The sequence below is a fragment of the Erythrolamprus reginae genome, chromosome 2, assembly GCF_031021105.1.
Source record: "Erythrolamprus reginae isolate rEryReg1 chromosome 2, rEryReg1.hap1, whole genome shotgun sequence".
In the NCBI taxonomy this organism is placed as follows: Eukaryota; Metazoa; Chordata; class Lepidosauria; order Squamata; family Dipsadidae; genus Erythrolamprus; species Erythrolamprus reginae.
In genome coordinates, this window is record NC_091951.1 from 268,962,484 (window position 1) to 268,980,390 (window position 17,907).

The 17,907-nt window shown below is 38.5% G+C and overlaps 1 protein-coding gene across 2 annotated transcripts in view; it reads right to left on the bottom strand.

Moving 5' to 3' along the window:
• Positions 1–6,212: 6,212 nt before the first annotated feature.
• The window catches only part of KDM4C (lysine demethylase 4C), a 228,741-nt gene continuing 217,046 nt past the window's right edge, over positions 6,213–17,907 (bottom strand). For both annotated transcript variants that reach the window (XM_070742570.1, XM_070742571.1), the window contains exons 21-23: positions 17,479–17,598; positions 9,871–9,963; positions 6,213–7,275 (exon numbers count right to left, since the gene is read on the bottom strand). In XM_070742570.1, the coding sequence (XP_070598671.1) occupies positions 7,099–7,275; positions 9,871–9,963; positions 17,479–17,598 (390 nt within the window). In that variant the 3' untranslated portion in view covers positions 6,213–7,098. The remainder of the gene's footprint in view (positions 7,276–9,870; positions 9,964–17,478; positions 17,599–17,907) is intronic.

The following is a 17,907-nucleotide window of genomic DNA, read 5'->3' on the forward strand; positions in this document are numbered from 1 at the left end:
AATTTTCAACTTTATGTTCCAAACTGTTGCACTTCCTATGGAGTTCAAACCACTTGATCCAGTGATCCTGGGATTGCTAGGTATGAAACAGTAGTGGGTTATAAATCCCGTTGCTACTGGTTCGCTCGTGTGCAACTCACGCACAGTGCGTCTGCGCAGAAGTGTCCCAGGTGTGTGGGGGGTAAAGCCTCCCGCCACTGACGCTACCGGTTCACCAAACCAGGCTGAACCAGAAGCAACCCACCGCTGGTATGAAATAAATACCGCTGGTATGAAATAAATATAGGCTATCTGCAGTGGAGGGCTTTTCCCAGAAGTGAATCTTGCTCCTGATCATTTCAGAGGAAAGATGGAAAATCAAGCTACATTTAAATCAAGCCAATTGCAAATATCAATGTTTCTATATTCTACCCCTTTAATGGAATCCCCTATTGCATAAAAGAGTTAATTTTGTGCTGAGTTAATTTACATGCTTTAGGAAAGGAGGATATCAAAACTCTTACAATGAAGACACATGAATGGTGAAACATAATCTCTCCCAACTTTTTCTGTTTTCCATCATCACCACCCCATTTCCTTCTACCTAAAGAAGTTTTGTTCCTAACAAGATGAGATGTAAGATGTCTTTTAAAGCAGAGAAGGAGAGGCTGCTGATTTATCTCCAGCAGGAGGAGGTCTGTTGTAGTTGCTGTCACAGAGTATTATAAATAGACATTTTCTTTGTTGGCCAAAGAAAAAAGCTTTACAATACATTACAGAAAATAGCTCTCCTAATCATATCACAGTAACATCTTTCACTAGCAGATAACAGAAGAGGCTGAAAAGGGTTGTTCAGAATGTGTGTGTGTGTGTGTGATATCTTTTCATGAAGAGATGTTTCAAGAAGAGGTGCAAAGAGGTGGTCCCACAAAGCTGCATTCAAAAGTTAGAAATACAGTACCAATATTTTGTTGTTATCCCACTTTCCTAGCCATCTCGGGTTTGGCATTGTATGTTCTGCCTGACTGGCTCAGCAATGTGTAGTAGTCCAATGAAAAGAAATCAAACACACACGTGCTTTGCTAAGCAGCAAACTTGTATTAGATAAACAAAAATAGCTGATTCAAAAAACAGTTCTTAATGTCCGAAAAACAATGCAAGGCTTACTTCAGTTGCATACAAAAAAAAACACAGGGAAAAACAAACAAAGACAACCTGGAATGAACAAAGAGGTTTCAGGAGTCCTTTTGAATCTTTGGAAGCGACCAGCAAGTCCCAGAGTTTTCACCTCCTACTTGTCTGACAAAGCTGGGTTGAAAACTCCAGTGGCACAGAAACTTTGAAGCAGGAACCACAAAACAACACAAATAAACAGCCACAGTTTGCCTTGGCCCCTGTTCCCTTTTTATCCCTTTAGCCCTCATTAAGGGAACCACACCCAGCCCAGGTGCTCCTATCATGATTTATAATACTTCTTAAAGCGATCCCTTCTTTGCAAAGCTCTTCGGTTACGTAAATCAATATATTGCTCTGCAGACGAACTGAGTGAGGACAAACTGTCCGAGGGACTGCAGGCCAAATCCCCTGGGCTGTCTGCTGAATCCTCCTGGCTCTCTGCCACATCTTCCTGGCTCTCTGCTACATCTTCCTGGCTGTCTGCCACATCTTCCTGGCTGTCAGCCAGGCTTTCACATTCACTTTGTGCCGCGTCTCTCCCATCTGTGGGAGCAACGGCTGGCCCAGGCCCAAACACAACATTGTATAAACTGGGAAGAGGGTGAAAGCAACCTAAACCAAGATAGATTAATGTCTTGTCTTCTGTATTCTTCATTTGCCAATCTCATATTGATATGGATCCGTGTAACCAATTAACTCTTAAACAGATGTATTGCTGGAGAAATATTTGTTATAGGCACGGACTTCCCCCAACTGTCCGTACAATTCAACTTGACCAGGTTCAAATGCTATTTAAAAGAAATAGAATGACTTGTAAGAAATTAGCTCAAGGAGGTTTAATTCACTCTGGTGTGTTTGTATCATGTCTTAAAGACATCATTCAATATTGAAACATATGAAATTCTCCTGGAATTATTTCTTCGTTGCAAGTAAGAGGAATACAATGGTTTATTGGCTTGGAACTCTGAATGCTCAAGGAGTGGGAGGATTTGGGTTCAAGCATCTCTCAGCCATAAAGCTCAGCAGGCAGGGGGCACTTGGGTCTATTATCCTTTAATGTAATCTATTCAATTTGGTTGAAGTATAAAATGGGAGTATAAAATGGGTGCTGCCTGAGCACATTGTAGAAAACAAGATGCAAATGTAATCATCAGTACTTTGTGCGAGGAGAGGACTCTGAATAACTGTTGGCAGTTCCAACCTAGAAGGATTTTTTAATGTATTGTGTTGTCAGAAAAGCAAGATGCACAACCGAAGAGAACAGAGAAGATCAGGGGATCTGTGTAATAAAGTGTAATAAATGCTAATTGGTTGAATATATTGAATAAATGTATATTTTTATATGTTGTAAGCCGCGAATCCTCGGAGAGGGGTGGCATATAAATCCAACAGATAGATAGATAGATAGATGGATGGATGGATGGATGGATGGATGGATGGATGGATGGATGGATGGATGGACGGACGGACGGACGGACGGACGGACGGACGGACGGACGGACGGACGGACGGACGGACAGACAGACAGACAGACAGACAAAATTTCAGGGTTGTGACTGGCTAAAGAAAATGGCATTTCACATGGGTTTGGAAAACTTTAGCTTGAGTTTGGATCAAACAAGCCTTCAAAGGCAGGATGTCTTCAAAACAGGGCTAAGAAGCCAAGGCTACATTTATTGGAAAGTTATATAAAAGGAGTATAAAAAAATGAAACAGCCATCGGTTCGCAAACAATGGTTTGTCTTTTCTGTCAGCTGATGGTGTAAGCTAGTGTAATAATGTGTGGGAATGACCTTGGAAGGCAAATGGAAGACCCAGAGATTAGAAAATGGTCAGACAAGTGGCAGCTGAACCTACAGAAGTAATGTTGGTGTGGTAAATGTCTCAGAGGACATTCCTGCCTAATTTCATGGACCATAAAGGTGGGGGTGGGAGGGAAGAAATGTACTTCCAGGCTTGCAATATTCTGATAATGATCTTTTTAATACAAATGCAAGTTAGAGCTACTAATTCTGGGTGTCCGTGTCTGGACCATCACATGAGGCTAACAGCTAGTTACAGAATATAGTTGATTTTTGCCTTGTTTATGCTCTGCTGGAAGCTACAATGTAAACACAGTAAGAAAACCTAATTAAAATGAATAAACTTGTTAATTGAATTCTCCAAATTGACTGAAATAATAGCAACCAGCTATAATTAATTTCCAAAGGATTCCTAGGAGAAGCCAAGTTTTCATTTACTTCCAAAAGGTGATAAGGTTAGGAACCATCTTTGCTTCAAGGGACAAAACAGCTGCCATTTGGCTTGCTCTCACCATACCTTGTGTTCAGAGGGGGCCGTTAGCAGGCATTTCTTGATTAGTTGTTTCGCTCGGATGGTCAGAAGCTTTTGAGGAAAGACTCTTAATATATCTAGGCCTTGAGTCACATAGGCTTTAAAGGTATCAACCAGCACTAGAACTTTGAATTGCATTTAGAATTGTGCCATTGTGTAACCAGAGCCATACAGCAGTGATGTGGAAGTACTGCAGTCCCTCGTTAAGAATATGATTTCAGGACTACCTGGAGATTCTGGATAGTCTTCATGGGCAGCCTCCTGCAGAACAAATTACAGTAATCTAATGACAAAGGCATGAGCAACCATCATCAGTGTATCTTCCTGGGAAGATTGCAAATAGCTCTCTAGCCAAAGCTATTCAAAATATTTGCCATGGTCTCTACTTGCCCTTTGAGCAGGAGCCAAGAGTCCAGGAGGTCTTTAGATTCAAGGCTAGGTCTTTTTGGAGAAGCAGAAGCCCATCAAGGGACTAAGCCGCCCCGAGTCTTCGGAGAGGGGCGGCATACAAATCTAAGTAATAATAATAATAATAATAATAATAATAATAATAATAATAATAATAATAAGATGGGAAATTCCTGGGATTAGTCATCCTCTGATATTCATATTACATTTTTGCAAGATTAAAAAGTGGATCACCTTCTGCCAATGTTTAGCAATCGTGGATGTAAAACTCCTGAAGAAAGAGGGATCAAGGCAATCCATGCAATGTTCACATATACACCAAAGGAGAATTCAGAATTCTTGAATATCCTGGAGAACTTTCAATTTACTGTACTTGATAATCCATTTGAATTGGTTAATCTGAATAATGTGAGAGTGAGTCATATACACCATGTGCACAATTATTAGGAAGTGAGTATTTTGACTGCATCACACTTTGTATGAATATTTTCCACCTCCAAGATGTATAAACTTGAATGCTTAGTAGAGATATAAGCATATCAGATGAGGTGTATTTGTGTAAGGAGGGAGGATGTGGTCTAAAGAGATCAATGCCCTATATTAAGGTGTTCATAATTATTAGGCAGCTGCTTTTCTCAAGCAAAATAGGCTAAAAAAAATTTAACTCACTCTGAAAAATCAAAAATTGTAAAAAGTCTTTCAGAGGGATGCAGCACTTTTGACATTCTTAAGATATTGGGCTGTGATCAAGAACCATCAAATGCTTTGCTGCAAATCAACAGGGTCGCAAGAAACATGTTGATAAAAAAAAGACGCACCTAATGCCATAGATCTGAGAAGAATCAAATGAACGATACCAGGAATTCATTATCCTTCAGTGCTGTCCTATTTCAGAACTGCAACCTTCCTGAAGTGTCCAGAAGTACAAAGTGTTCATTGCTCAGAGACATGGCCAAGGTAAGGAAGGCTGAAATCTAAACACCACTGAACAAGACACATAAGTTGAAATGGCAAGTCTGGGCCAAGAAATATCTGAAGACAGATTTTTCAAAGGTTTTATGGACTGATGAGAGTGACTCTTGACAGACCAGGTGGATAGCCCCGTAGCTGGACCACTAAAGGGCATAGATGCCCGTTAGACTCAGATGCCAGCAAGGTGGAGTGTGATACTGGTATAGGCTTGTATAATTGAAGATGAGATAGTTGGACCTTTTCAGGTTGGAGATGGACTCAAAATCAACTCCCAAACCTACTGCCAGTTTTTAGAAGAAGACATTTTCTTCAAGCAGCGATAAAAGTCTGCATCTTTCAAGACGACCATGATTTTTATGCAGGACAATGCTCCATTGCATGCCTCGAAGTACTCTGGTATGTGGCTAGGCAGTAAAGATGAAAGAATAATGACATGCCTCCACTTCCTCACCTGACCTAAATCCTATTGAGAACTTGTGGGCTCTTCTTAAATGGGAGATTTATCGTGAAGAAAAACAGTACTCTTCTCTGAACAGTGTCTGGGAGGCTGTGGTTCCTGCTGCACAAAAAGTTGGTCGTCTGTTGACCTGAAACTGACCGACTCCATGAATGGAAGGCTTAAGATTATTATTAAATACAAGGGAGGCTATATTGGTCACTGAATATTTTTTTAACTGTCAGAAATGTTTATTTGTAAATTTTGAGTTGTTTATTAGTCTCACTTTAAAAGATGAAAATAAAAGAGAGATGAGAAATTTTTCATTTAGTTGCATAAAAGTTCTGCACACTAATAGTTGCCCAATAATTGTGCACACATAGATATTCTCCTAAGAAAGCCATAACCTCACTTTTACTTTCTTCAATATTCAGGTTTGAGGTTTATTAACATTAACCAAGAACACTCTAGTTGGTTCAATCCTAAAAAATACAGCTTGCCTAATAATTGTGCACACAGTGTAGGTAACTCAGTAATTGCTAACTTAATTCTCTAATTAGGAGGAATATGACTTCTTAGGTCTACATGTAAGAAGATAGATGTAGGATATATATTGAAAGAATTAGGACTGAAAAACTGATTAAAATAATTTTAAAAGTTATTGCTACAATACTTTTCTGCTACTGTGACATTAGTAAAATGGCATCATGGCAGAGCCATTAGGGATGGTTTGAATTTTGCTGATAAAATATTCCCATCTGTTCTGATTGTTTACTCTATACTGGGAGTTAAATTTGTAAAGGTAACTAAGCTCTCTAGTAATTATATAAGTTATTTGGAAAGATGGAAATACCAGCAATGTTTTGATTGCTCTCTAGAAGTTATATAACGCATATTGAAACTCTAATAAGCAAAGAGACATTATTTATTTATTTCAAACACTATTACATTTGCAGACTATTATTTATAAAGGGAAGACAAAATTATTTTTCTATATTACATTAATTCAAAACTGGCCTGCTAAGCAAAGATATGTAAACTGTAATTTTATAAACACAATGAGGCATTTATTTTACAAATTGCTCTTTCCCCAATAACATTTTGAAAAAAAGTTTAAAAATAGATGCCAAAAATATCCCCCTTTAAATATACATGCCCATTCAGTTCCTAAAGATATCCTTCATTAAAAACACCTGTCTTTTATTAACATCCCCTCCCAAATCCCAAGTTAACTGAAACCTAGCCAAAGAGTACTACTAGTAGTACTGTAAGTAGTAAAGGCATAAATAGTGTGCAAAGCCCTGTGCAAAGTGATGACAGCACAGCACTTACAGATCGTAATGCTCTTTATACTCGCATTTGCTTTAGCAACTGCTATAGAAAGCTAAAACTGGTAGAATTTGTATAAATTATTTGGGGGTGGAGATAGCTAGAGAGGTAATTTTTAAATATCAGGGAATCGAGGCAAAGGACTCACTGACTGCTTTTCCTCTTAGTCAATAGGGTTCCAAAACTGAGGTTGATCAACACAAACTGATTCAAATGTTTAATAAAGCAAGTCCACATTGGAGCCCTAGATCAAGACATTTCAAAGGGTTCCAAATACTTTGAAGAAAACTTCTTGATATACATTTATTTAATGCATTTAACCACTAGGTAGAAACCTGAATGAATAAGAGAACACATCTTCAAACATTTTACATTTGTTTTTCTTTGTTCAGCAGGAAGTAAACTCATATTCTTCATGCCCCAAGAGAAAGTGAACTTGAAATCTTTCATTTTTTTAAAAAAAATTATAGTCCTTTCTGGCACTTCTTTTGGAATGAGGCTTTCAGGAAACTGCGGTAGCCGGGGTCATCCACGTACTCATTCTTAAATCTGGAGCTCAATACCCGTTGCCTTTTCTTTTGTCCTTGGATAATATCATCACCATAGAACGTATCTTCAAACCTCATATCAGAAGCTGTAGACTAAAAACAGAGATTAAGAATATATTTCACCTTTAGAAAACCCCTCCTGAGAAGTTTTTTTTCCCTTGCCTTGATATAAAACAAATCTATTTAATATAAATCCTGTATGCCTCTTAAAGGGTAAAACCTTTCACATTTAATGGCCACAGTCTATTTTCACCCTAATGTTCGGTATATTCTACAGAGTCAGTAATCATATGGCACAGCCAAGGTCATATATTGCAGATTTTTATATCCAGAAGGTATTTTTTTTATAATATAGAACAAATATGGAATCTGAAGTGCTAATAAGTCTTCTGATGAACAATTATTGTTTTCCTTTTACACTCACATATTTACACAACATATAACTCTTTCTTTCTCTTCTCTTTTCTTTTCTAACTAATGTACACTGCTCAAAAAAATAGAGAACACTTAAACAACACAATATAACTCCAAGTAAATCAAACTTCTGTGAAATCAAACTGTTCACTTAGGAAGCAACACTGATTGACAATCAATTTCACATGCTGTTGTGCACATTCAACTTTGTACAGAACAAGTATTCAATGAGAATATTTCATTCATTCAGATCTAGGATGTGTTATTTGAGTGTTCCCTTTATTTTTTTGAGCAGTATATTTATTTCTCTGTTCAAAAGTTATCTTTGCTATACTAGTTTCTTAATTGTTGAAACACATAGCTTAGAAATATCACCAATTAATGTAAGAATAATATCCTATTTGATATCTTTCTTTCTGGGAATCTGCTCTCACAATTGCACTGTATACATAAAGAAAAAGCTTTTCCAAGACTTTTGTCGCTTTGAAAATATTGTTGCTATATAGTAAATTCTCTATTTTTATTATTATGAATATCTATTTAAGTTATGGATTTGCCTAAAAATTTTCTAGATATATGTTTGGACAAAAATATCACCAGATTTTGTTCCTAAAAGAATATTTTGCCTGTTCATCTCTAAAAATGGATAAGAAATGTTTTTTGACAAATATAAGCAATCTACAAATTTTATCAATCCATCCACACGTTACAGAACAATGATTGTAAAACCTGCATATTCATGTACTTTCTACTTTAAAGCAAATAAATTCTCATGCCAAACTGATAAATTGATACAGAAACAATTTGGCAACAAGTATGTTGTTGGTAAAATGTATTTTTGAGAAAAGCAATCAAGCCAGTACGCTTAGTCTAATGTATTGGAGGAGAACCAGAAAGCTGGAGAACTATTGTTTTACAACAGGTGTATGTAAGAAAAACTGAGAGTTTAGCTGTAATTAGATAAATTGGAGTTAGCTTTAACAAGAAGTATTGTATGGCAAGTTTGTTTCTGATACAGAAATGACAACTTCCTTTTACTATTGCTTGCTTATATATACATATGTTTGGACAAAATCTACGAAAACATATATATATATGTAGATTGTTCTGAGTTCGGGTTTTGCCCCGTGTAATATTTTGCATGTCTATGTGACGTTTCGGTGAAATCACATTCACCATCATCAGGCTGAAGTTGTAAGCTTCGTGCTGCTGTAAATATAGTTTGTTTGCAACTGCCATTTGTTCCTTATAAATAGTGGTGGGGTGGAGATTTGGTTTGAATGTAGCAAATAGATTGGGTGGCTATGTTTTAATGATTTGATTGGTTGGTGGAATCACATTTAGTTGAAGGATTGAAATGGTGATGATTATCATATGTTTTTTTGTTTAGGGCTGGTTTCCAAATTTCTGGTAGGCGGGACATATCATCACGTTTATTCATACAGAGGGGGTGTTTTTCTATCTCTATGGCTTCCATGATTATTCTTTTATATACGTGTTCTGTTTTGGAGAGTAATTTAGTTTTTTCAAAGTCAATTTCATGTCCTGTTTTTTTAATGTGCTGGAAAAGGGAGGAAGTTTTTTCTTCTGTTTTGACTGCATTTTTATTTTATTTTATTTTTTATTTGCTACATTCAAACCAAATCTCCACCCCCACCACTATTTATAAGGAACAAATGGCAGTTGCAAACAAACTATATTTACAGCAGCACGAAGCTTACAACTTCAGCCTGATGATGGTGAATGTGATTTCACCGAAACGTCGCATAGACATGCAAAATATTACACGGGGCAAAACCCGAACTCAGAACAATCTACATACATATACCCGTGAAAATCTACGAAAACATATATATATGTATGAATAAATGTATGTATGTATGTATGTATGTATGTATATATACACACTGTACATACAAACACATGTAAATACAGCAAATATCAAGATGCCAAACATTAAATGTTTCCATGATCAAAGGAAACTAAACTATATACTCGTACAAGACCTCAGGAATCTTGAAGCACATAATTTTATAGTATAAACAAGCAATATAATTTCCACCATCACATTTTTCTTGGATTATTTTCCTCTTGCTTGCCTCAATGTGATAGGGAATATATATTTACAAACTGATGTTAATTTTGATCTCTACACACTGGCAGAGATTTAGTTAAGGACTGAGCCTTTATAAACATTTTTTAATATTATAATGTTAAAGCTTGGCTTTGTGAAATTTTGCCCAGATTTGTAATGCTTTCTTTGCAAATACTTACAAAACGGGCTCTCACTCTTTTGGGTAATTCTTCATCAAGAGTGTAAAGTTCTTCTCTTTTTGTTGCTATCTGGGAGCCATCTTCAAATTCTACCTGATGGTAAAATGAATTAATCAAATAATTATTAACTGTTATTTTCACCTGGCACTATAGCTAATTAAATATTTCAATTGTTTGTACGCATGGTAAAATCCCCAGGAGTGAAACAATCCTGTAAAGAAATACTACAAATACTATAAAGGAAAGGAAAGGTCAAGACATTAAAATCAAAGGCTTTTTAAAAAGTGCAATAAACAGTTAAGAAAAAGGGATAACATTTTATTATTTCTAAATTGTGCCAAAATGCTGAATGATTTTGTAAGTTCCATTTAAAAGATTTATTTCATTATCCGGGCACATCTTTTCACTTTTTTGGAGCAATACAAATGCCACAATAATAAGAGCTGAAAGTGATATAAAAGGAAGGAAAATTCTCCTGTGAAGCCATCACTGGACCACTGGATCCCGGACAGTTATCATCTTATCTCCAAACTTTCCTTTGTGGAGAAAGTTGTTGAGGAATGTGGCTGGATACTTTGTTGAGAATTTTGGACAAAATGAATTATCTGTGTGCGGTTTAGTTTCAGGCAGGGTAATAGCAGAGAGACAGCACTGATTATGCTGGCTGGTAACCTGTGCAAAGTCAGAATGGAAGTGGTTGTCCATCCTCTTGCTCTTGATCTCTCAACAGCTTTTGTTACTGACAACATGCTATCCTTCTGGACCAGCTATGGGTAAAAAACACAGCAGTGGCTCATCTGTTTCCTCAGCGGCCAATTCCTCTCTGTTTTGACAGACAAGAAAAGGTAACACCCATGGCTTCTCACTCGAGAGATACCTTAGGTTCTGCTTTCTTCTAGCATCTACGTGAATTGCTGGTTGAAGCCATTTACTAGTTTGGTGTTCAGTATCATCAGTAAGTGTTGTGGTTAGCTCTGGCCCAGCTCCTGCCCCAAGGACTGTGGATGTGGGGGAGACATCCACATGCTGCAGGCCTGTTTTGCCCCCGGTGGAATCTGCTGATGAAGGCTCCTCTGACCAAGAAGACATGAGTGACAGGGAGGAGGAGAGTGTGGCAGACAGCTCAGAAGGAGATCAATTATCTTGCTCCTCCTTGGATTCAGAACAAGAGTTTAATGATACAGCCACGCATGCGGAGAGTGATGCATAGGCAACAACAACTGAGAGATTATTATCAAAGAAAATGAGGCCACCTGTGGTTGGGTGGGACTGTGGTAATTAGTGAGGCTGCTGTAAATAGCAGCCTGTGGGTTTGGCCATTGTGGAGGATTATCTGATTGTTGTGTTTCGTGACTGCTTTACTGACTTTGACTTTTTGTGTGCTGATTTTCCCCCACTTTGAAACTAAACCAGAGCAAAGTGTGTTTCACTTTGTGAAAGAAGAAGGACTGTAAATTGCCTCACAGCTGCAAGCTAAGTATCACAGAACTGATAAGGGACTTGTACAAATTACCAGTTTGTTTGGAGACGAGTGCTCTTTGCTATACCAAAAGAGGGCTTGGTTTAAGTGAATTTTCATTATAAAGAACATTGTTTTGAATTTTCAAACGTGTGTGTGTCTGAAATTTGTACTTGTGAATTTTTGGGAGGATTCTATCAGAGAGCCCGACAGAACAGTAAGCAGATGTAAAGAGTAAAGAAGGCTGTCTTGAGTAGATTAGACCAACTCTAAAATTATTGTGCCCCAACAAATGAGGTAAAGATAGACAGCATATGAGAAATGACTTTATAAAACTTTTCAATGGGAAGTTTATTTACCCTCGCTCTGCTTGTTTGTGCTTTTTTAGTTAATGAATAAAAAACACAGGCATCTCTAAAAATTGGGAGGGAAGGATTTTCCGCCAAAGCCAAGCAAGAAGTATGTGCCCCAAACTGAGAACATCTCTGAAACAAATAGCTATTAAAAGGAGAAGTTTTAGTGAAATGTTTTTTTCAAATATTGTCACTCCATTAGACTTTTCTCTAAGCTTATTAAAAGAGTCAGAATCTCAGTTTCTCCATTTTGTGAAAGCTCTCAAGCCTAGAATAAGAATCTCTTGTGCTTCTAAGAAAGAATGTAATTCTGGGACACTTTCCAAGTGCATTGAATATGGTTTATTTCTAGCCAGAATGAATGAATATGTCTAAGTTGGCATGTCTATTCGGGTTTACAACAAAAATAATATACAAAGTGGAGTCAATCAGTAGATAAGCAGAAGTTTGGCTAAGAGCAAAACACACAAGGAGATATCTAGTCCAGGGGGTTACAACCTTGGCAATTTTAAGACTTGCGGACTTCAACTCCCAGAGCTGGCTGAGGGACTCTGGGAGTTGAAGTCTACAAGTCTTAAAGTTGCCACGGTTGGAGACCCCTGGTCTAGTCTGTAGGACATTCCTAGTAGACCGGGCAGAAAACATGTAAAAAGGGAGCTTCTCTTCATCACATAGCATCTGACCCAAGGGTTTGGATCTCTATTCCAAAAAGGCATTTGACCTAAATGTAGATGCCATGACTGGTAGTAGAGAATTTTCTTAGCACAACATCTTTAAATCCTGAGCAGTGAAGCTAGCAGTTGACTGCATAAGAAAACGTATCTTAGCTGCCCATGGAAGTTTCCCATCACAAATGTTATGCAGCATATTAAAACAGCTTGGTGAATTTTCCTCCAATTTTCCAAGGGATAAGCATTAATCTTTCTGTTTTCAAGGTTGTGGAAGACTTATGTCAAAAGGAAGAAGGTATGAGTGACACTAAAGGAAATGCCAGTTAACAGAATCTGATGGAACATCTTTAAAATAGTCTGTTGAGAAGATGAAAAGCTTTATCATGCTTAGGTTTAGATCTAATCCAGTATGAACCTCTTTAGCAGAAAATGAAAAAGGGAATGTAGCTAGGTGCAGGGAATGCTAAATTGCTTTGTGGCTGCTGCTGCTTTACTTGTACCTTCCAAAAGTTCTAAATTATTTGATACCACTTTTTAATGGACTGACATAGGAATTTATACATCTACAATTATTTTGTATTACTAGCCAAATACATTGAAAAATAATCTCAAAGATCCTATTTAATTAAATGTTATTTTTTTTAAAAAAAAATCAGACTTAAAAACTTCTACAGGAAAATGTAAATCCTGTTCAAATTTACCTAAAGCATATATGAGAAGAATGATTCAAATTATATTGAGTAGCTCTTCTCCTAACCTTGATGTAATGTTAGCAGACAACTTAATCTTTTTTTGTTTAGTGTTTGTTAGTATGTCTTGGTACGAAAACTTCAACACACGTTAAACAGAGTTGTTGTGGTGTAGGAAATGTGGGTTAGCCAGACAATGACTCAGACTTAGTATCAATGTATACAGTGTTCCCTCGATTTTCATGGGTTCGAACTTCACGAAAAGTCTATACCACGGTTTTTCAAAAATATTAATTAAAAAAAATACTTTGTGGTTTTTTTTCCCCTATACCATGGTTTTCCCTGCCTGATGACATCATATGTCATCGCCAAACTTTCGTCTGCCTTTAATAAATATATATTTTTAATAAACTTTAATAAATAAACATGGTGAGTAATAATCTAAATGTGATACTGTTCATAGCCAAAAATAGTGTATTTAGTTCCGTATCTCTACTTCGGGGAAATTCGACTTTCGCAGGCAGTCTTGGAACGCATCCCCCGCGAAAATCGAGGGAACACTGTATTATTATTTACAAATATGCAGAATCAACAATATAATGCTACAATATAAGTTTACAAACCACGCACACAGCAAGAATACATCTCGCAGCAAATATATCTCTAACAAAGTTAATTCCCCCCAAAGGGAACAGTGTTGGCGCCCTCTTATGGCCAACCAGTAATATTTCCTTAAAGGTACCGTCTTTACATTATACAAACTGTCATTGTTAGCTATTATATGGCAACATTCAAGTAGGTTACGTGCAATATACTAACAGTGTTGCACTTTGTCCAATCTTGTATGCAACACAGTACACATAGGGGTCTTTCATACATACATCAACTTGATGAAATATGGCAAGCTGAGAAAAAGTGATTGGCATAAAGCTTGATAATTAAGTAAGATTAACCTGGTTCTCCTTAGCTGAAGCTCAATATACTACACTAGCTATCCTCTAGTACAGTGATTTTCAACCTTTTTTGAGCCGCGGCACACTTTTTACATTTACAAAATCCTGGGGCACACCACCAACCAAAATGACACAAATCTAATAAATAAATAAATAAATAAATAAATACATAAATACATACATACATACATACATACATACACACATACATACATAAATAAATAACCCCCTCATATATATAATCCCATGTAACATCCCCTTATAAATACAGTCAATCATCAATCATCCCTCCTGAAATTTATACCACTGTCTCATTTATGGGTACTTCTCCTGTCTTTCCCCCTTTTCTCTCTCATGTTTCTCATTTCTCTCTCTTCCTCCCTTTTTCCCTCATTCCTTCTCCCTTTCACTTCTCCTCTTTTTCCATCCCTGTCTCTCTCCCCCCCTTATGTGTGTGTATGTATACACACTCCAACCATTTCCAAAACCAGGTGAGGGCTGGGGTTTAATTCTCTTTTATTCTTTTCAAAAACAGGTGAGGGCTGGGGGGTTTTCTTATTATTTGGGTGCTTTTTACCATATGCTTCAAGAATCACCTCTCTCTCTCTCTTGTTTCTCTCTCCTCTCATTCTCTGCCTCAATCATTTTCTCATTTCTCCTCCCCTTTTTGTTCTCATTTCTGTCTCTCTCTCCTTTCCTCTTCCTGTCTCTCTTGCTTTCTTTTTTTCTCTCTCTCTCTCTTGCTTTCTTTCAGTATCTCTTGCTATCTCTCTTTTTCTCTCTTGCTTTTCTTCTCTCGTGCTTTTTCTTGTTCTTTCTCTCTCTCTGTTGCTCTCTCTCATTCTCTTATTTTCTCTCTCTCTTTTCTTTCTCTCTCTCTTAGTCTCTCTCTCTCTTGTTCTCTCTTATTTTCTTTCTCTCTCTTTCATGCTTTCTCTCTCTTGTTCTTTCTCACTCTCTCTCTCTCTCTGTTGCTCTCTCTCATTCTCTCTCTTCCTTTCTTCTCTGTGGAGGCCAGCGAAGGTTTCCCTTAGTTTGAATGTTCCGAGCAAGCAGCCCCTTTACTGACAGCCCGGGACGGGACTGTGAGAGGGGTGGGCGTTACCACAGCGCTTGGAGCGGCTAGCGGCCGGATCGCAAGCGCCGCTGCAGCCACCGCTGTGGAAGAAGCCGCACCCAAAAAAATCCGGAGAGAAGGAAGGATCGGGCGGGCGGGGACAGCTACAAGTGGAAGCCTCAGCCCTGGAGCCCCCTCGCGTCCATGGCTTCTCGTCGATTTCTCTGCCTGCCCGATCCGCTGGAGTGCTAATAGCAGCGGCGGGCAGGAGCCCCCCCCCCCCGCTATTCCCGCCGCCGCCACCGCTATTAGCACTCCCGCGGATCGGGCAGGCAGAGGCATCGACGAGAAGCCATGGGCGCGAGGGGGCTCCAGGGCTGAGGCTTCCACTTGCAGGAGCCCCCCCCCGCTATTCCCGCCGCCGCCGCTATTAGCACTCCCGATGCCACAAGTGAAAGCCTCAGCCGCTGCTATTGCCACCGTGGGGAGGCAGGGGAAGCCGCGGCTCCCTTTACTCCTACTGCCGCACCTCCCTGCCCCTGCCTCCCCACGGTGCCTCCGGCCAAATGCGCCCCTGGCTTCTTCGCCCTGCCCCATTGCCCGCCCACTCTCCTCCGCCGCCGCCTCCTGCCTTGGGGCGAGCAATCCGGGAGTCCGGGACTGTGTGGCTTTGCGCCATGAAGAGAAAACGGCAGCAGGGAAAAGTCGGCCGTTTTCTCTTCATGGCGCAAAGCCACACAGTCCCGGACTCCCGGATTGCTCGCCCCAAGGCAGGAGGCGGCGGCGGAGGAGAGTGGGCGGGCAATGGGGCAGGGCGGAGAAGCCAGGGGCGCGTTTGGCCAGAGGCACCGTGGGGAGGCAGGGGCAGGGAGGTGCGGCAGTAGGAGTAAAGGGAGCCGCGGCTGCCCCTGCCTCCCCACGGTGCCTCCGGCCAAACGCGCCCCTGGCTTCTCCCCCCTGCCCCATTGCCCGCCCGATCCGCCCACTCTCCTCTGCCGCCTCTCGCCGCGGCACACCTGACGGTGTGTCGCGGCACACCGGTTGGGAAACGCTGCTCTAGTAAGCTAGTTTTTATATGTGTGTATACACCAGATTCCGGGTGACCATCTTGACTAATCAATGCACTTTTCTACATTAAAAAACCCCGCAGAATTTTTTTGCCATTGCCTTCTTTCCAGGGTTGAGTGAAAGTGACTGGCCCAAGCCACCCAGCTAAAAGAGTCTCCAACTTTCTAGTTTTGTATGGTAACCAATGTCATTCATTATATTCCCTCTGATTTCACAGAAAATTGTTAAATGGCCCTGGATTTTCTGAAGTTATTTCAGAGAAATTAGAAATTATTAGTAAACAACTCAGTTTTGAAAACGTAACATTTGCCCTAAAGGGCAAAACATAAGCTACTACAGTAATCTGAAGGAAGTCATCTTGGTATACATTTTCAACCTTTAAGGATCAGTCATACATGTGCCGCTACTGTTACTTGAAAATAAATTGGAAAACAACTCCCAATTGTTGAATTCTTATAACAAGCAAACGTCATGCAGCTGGATTTAATATAGAGAATGTTAATATATTCCCAATGAGTTCAAAACTGAATTATGATTTATTTGCAACTGTAAACCACCGAGTTTGTCAATCACTGTCCATATTAATTGATATCAGCCTCAAGAGATATACAAACATAATAACATAAAACCACTACCACAATATGGTATCAGTTACACTTGCTATTTAGCTGTCTCAGTTTGTTTTTCTTGTATTAGAACATAATTAATTAGTGGTTTAATTGGAATTTCTGCAAAATATTTGATTAGTACACAGAAATTTAGTCACTGTCATAAGCCCACACATGCCAAAAGATCATATTAGAAAAATGTTAATGAGCTAATATTTGGGCTTATATTTTTCTTATAAAATTTAACACTCTACCTTTCTGAAAATCATGGCAACCATGTTTCAAAACTCGCTAAAGTTTGTTAAATATATTCTTTTTAGTCCTATAGAATCTAGAATCGACATGTTTTGAAAAAAATACTTATAGGGGTTACATACATGTATAAATAAATCTGTTTGGATTTTTAACACTAAAATATTGGCTGAATTAAGATTGTTAGTACATAAATATAAACATATAATTATATTAGTAAGTGTATGTTATAAACTGTGTGTTGGTTTTATAGCTGAATTCCAACACTGACACTGACAAAGTGATGAAAATTTAACAGAAATAGGAGTTAGAAAAAATTCCTCTGAACCTGCTTTGGAATTTTGGACAGAATATCTGAATATTATAAATTAGAATACATTTCTATGACTTATTGATGAATGTTTTCTGCACGAAGACTACATTTCCTACCACTGTAAGCAACTATTAACATAGTCCTAAATATATAATGAGTATCTTGAAATAATGAATTAAACTTACATTGTACATATGTGCTATATTGGTTCCAAAATATTTTGCGCCATAAAGTTTTCCATCTGGCCATTTCACCTGAACAACCTCTCCCTCTGCAGGTGGGCCAAGCTTCAGGCAGTCTCTGCTCTATTTGAAAAGAAAAGAAAGCCATGTTCAATCAATAACTTAAAGGATAACGTTTGAAAAACACAGGAACCAAGAAGAGATTTTTTTTTTTATCATGGTAACATATACTCTTCTCTTAAAAAAAAAAGTCTGCCCAAAATACTATATATGAAAAGTCAAAAGAGCACAAACATATTGGTGATTATGTCTGAAAATGTAATCAAAGGCATAGACATTGTCATAGAAAGACTTATCATATACTATAGAACACCAGGGAGGGGGACTTTGGCTACCAAGAAGATTTCTTCATAAAGCTAGCTAGCATTGTTC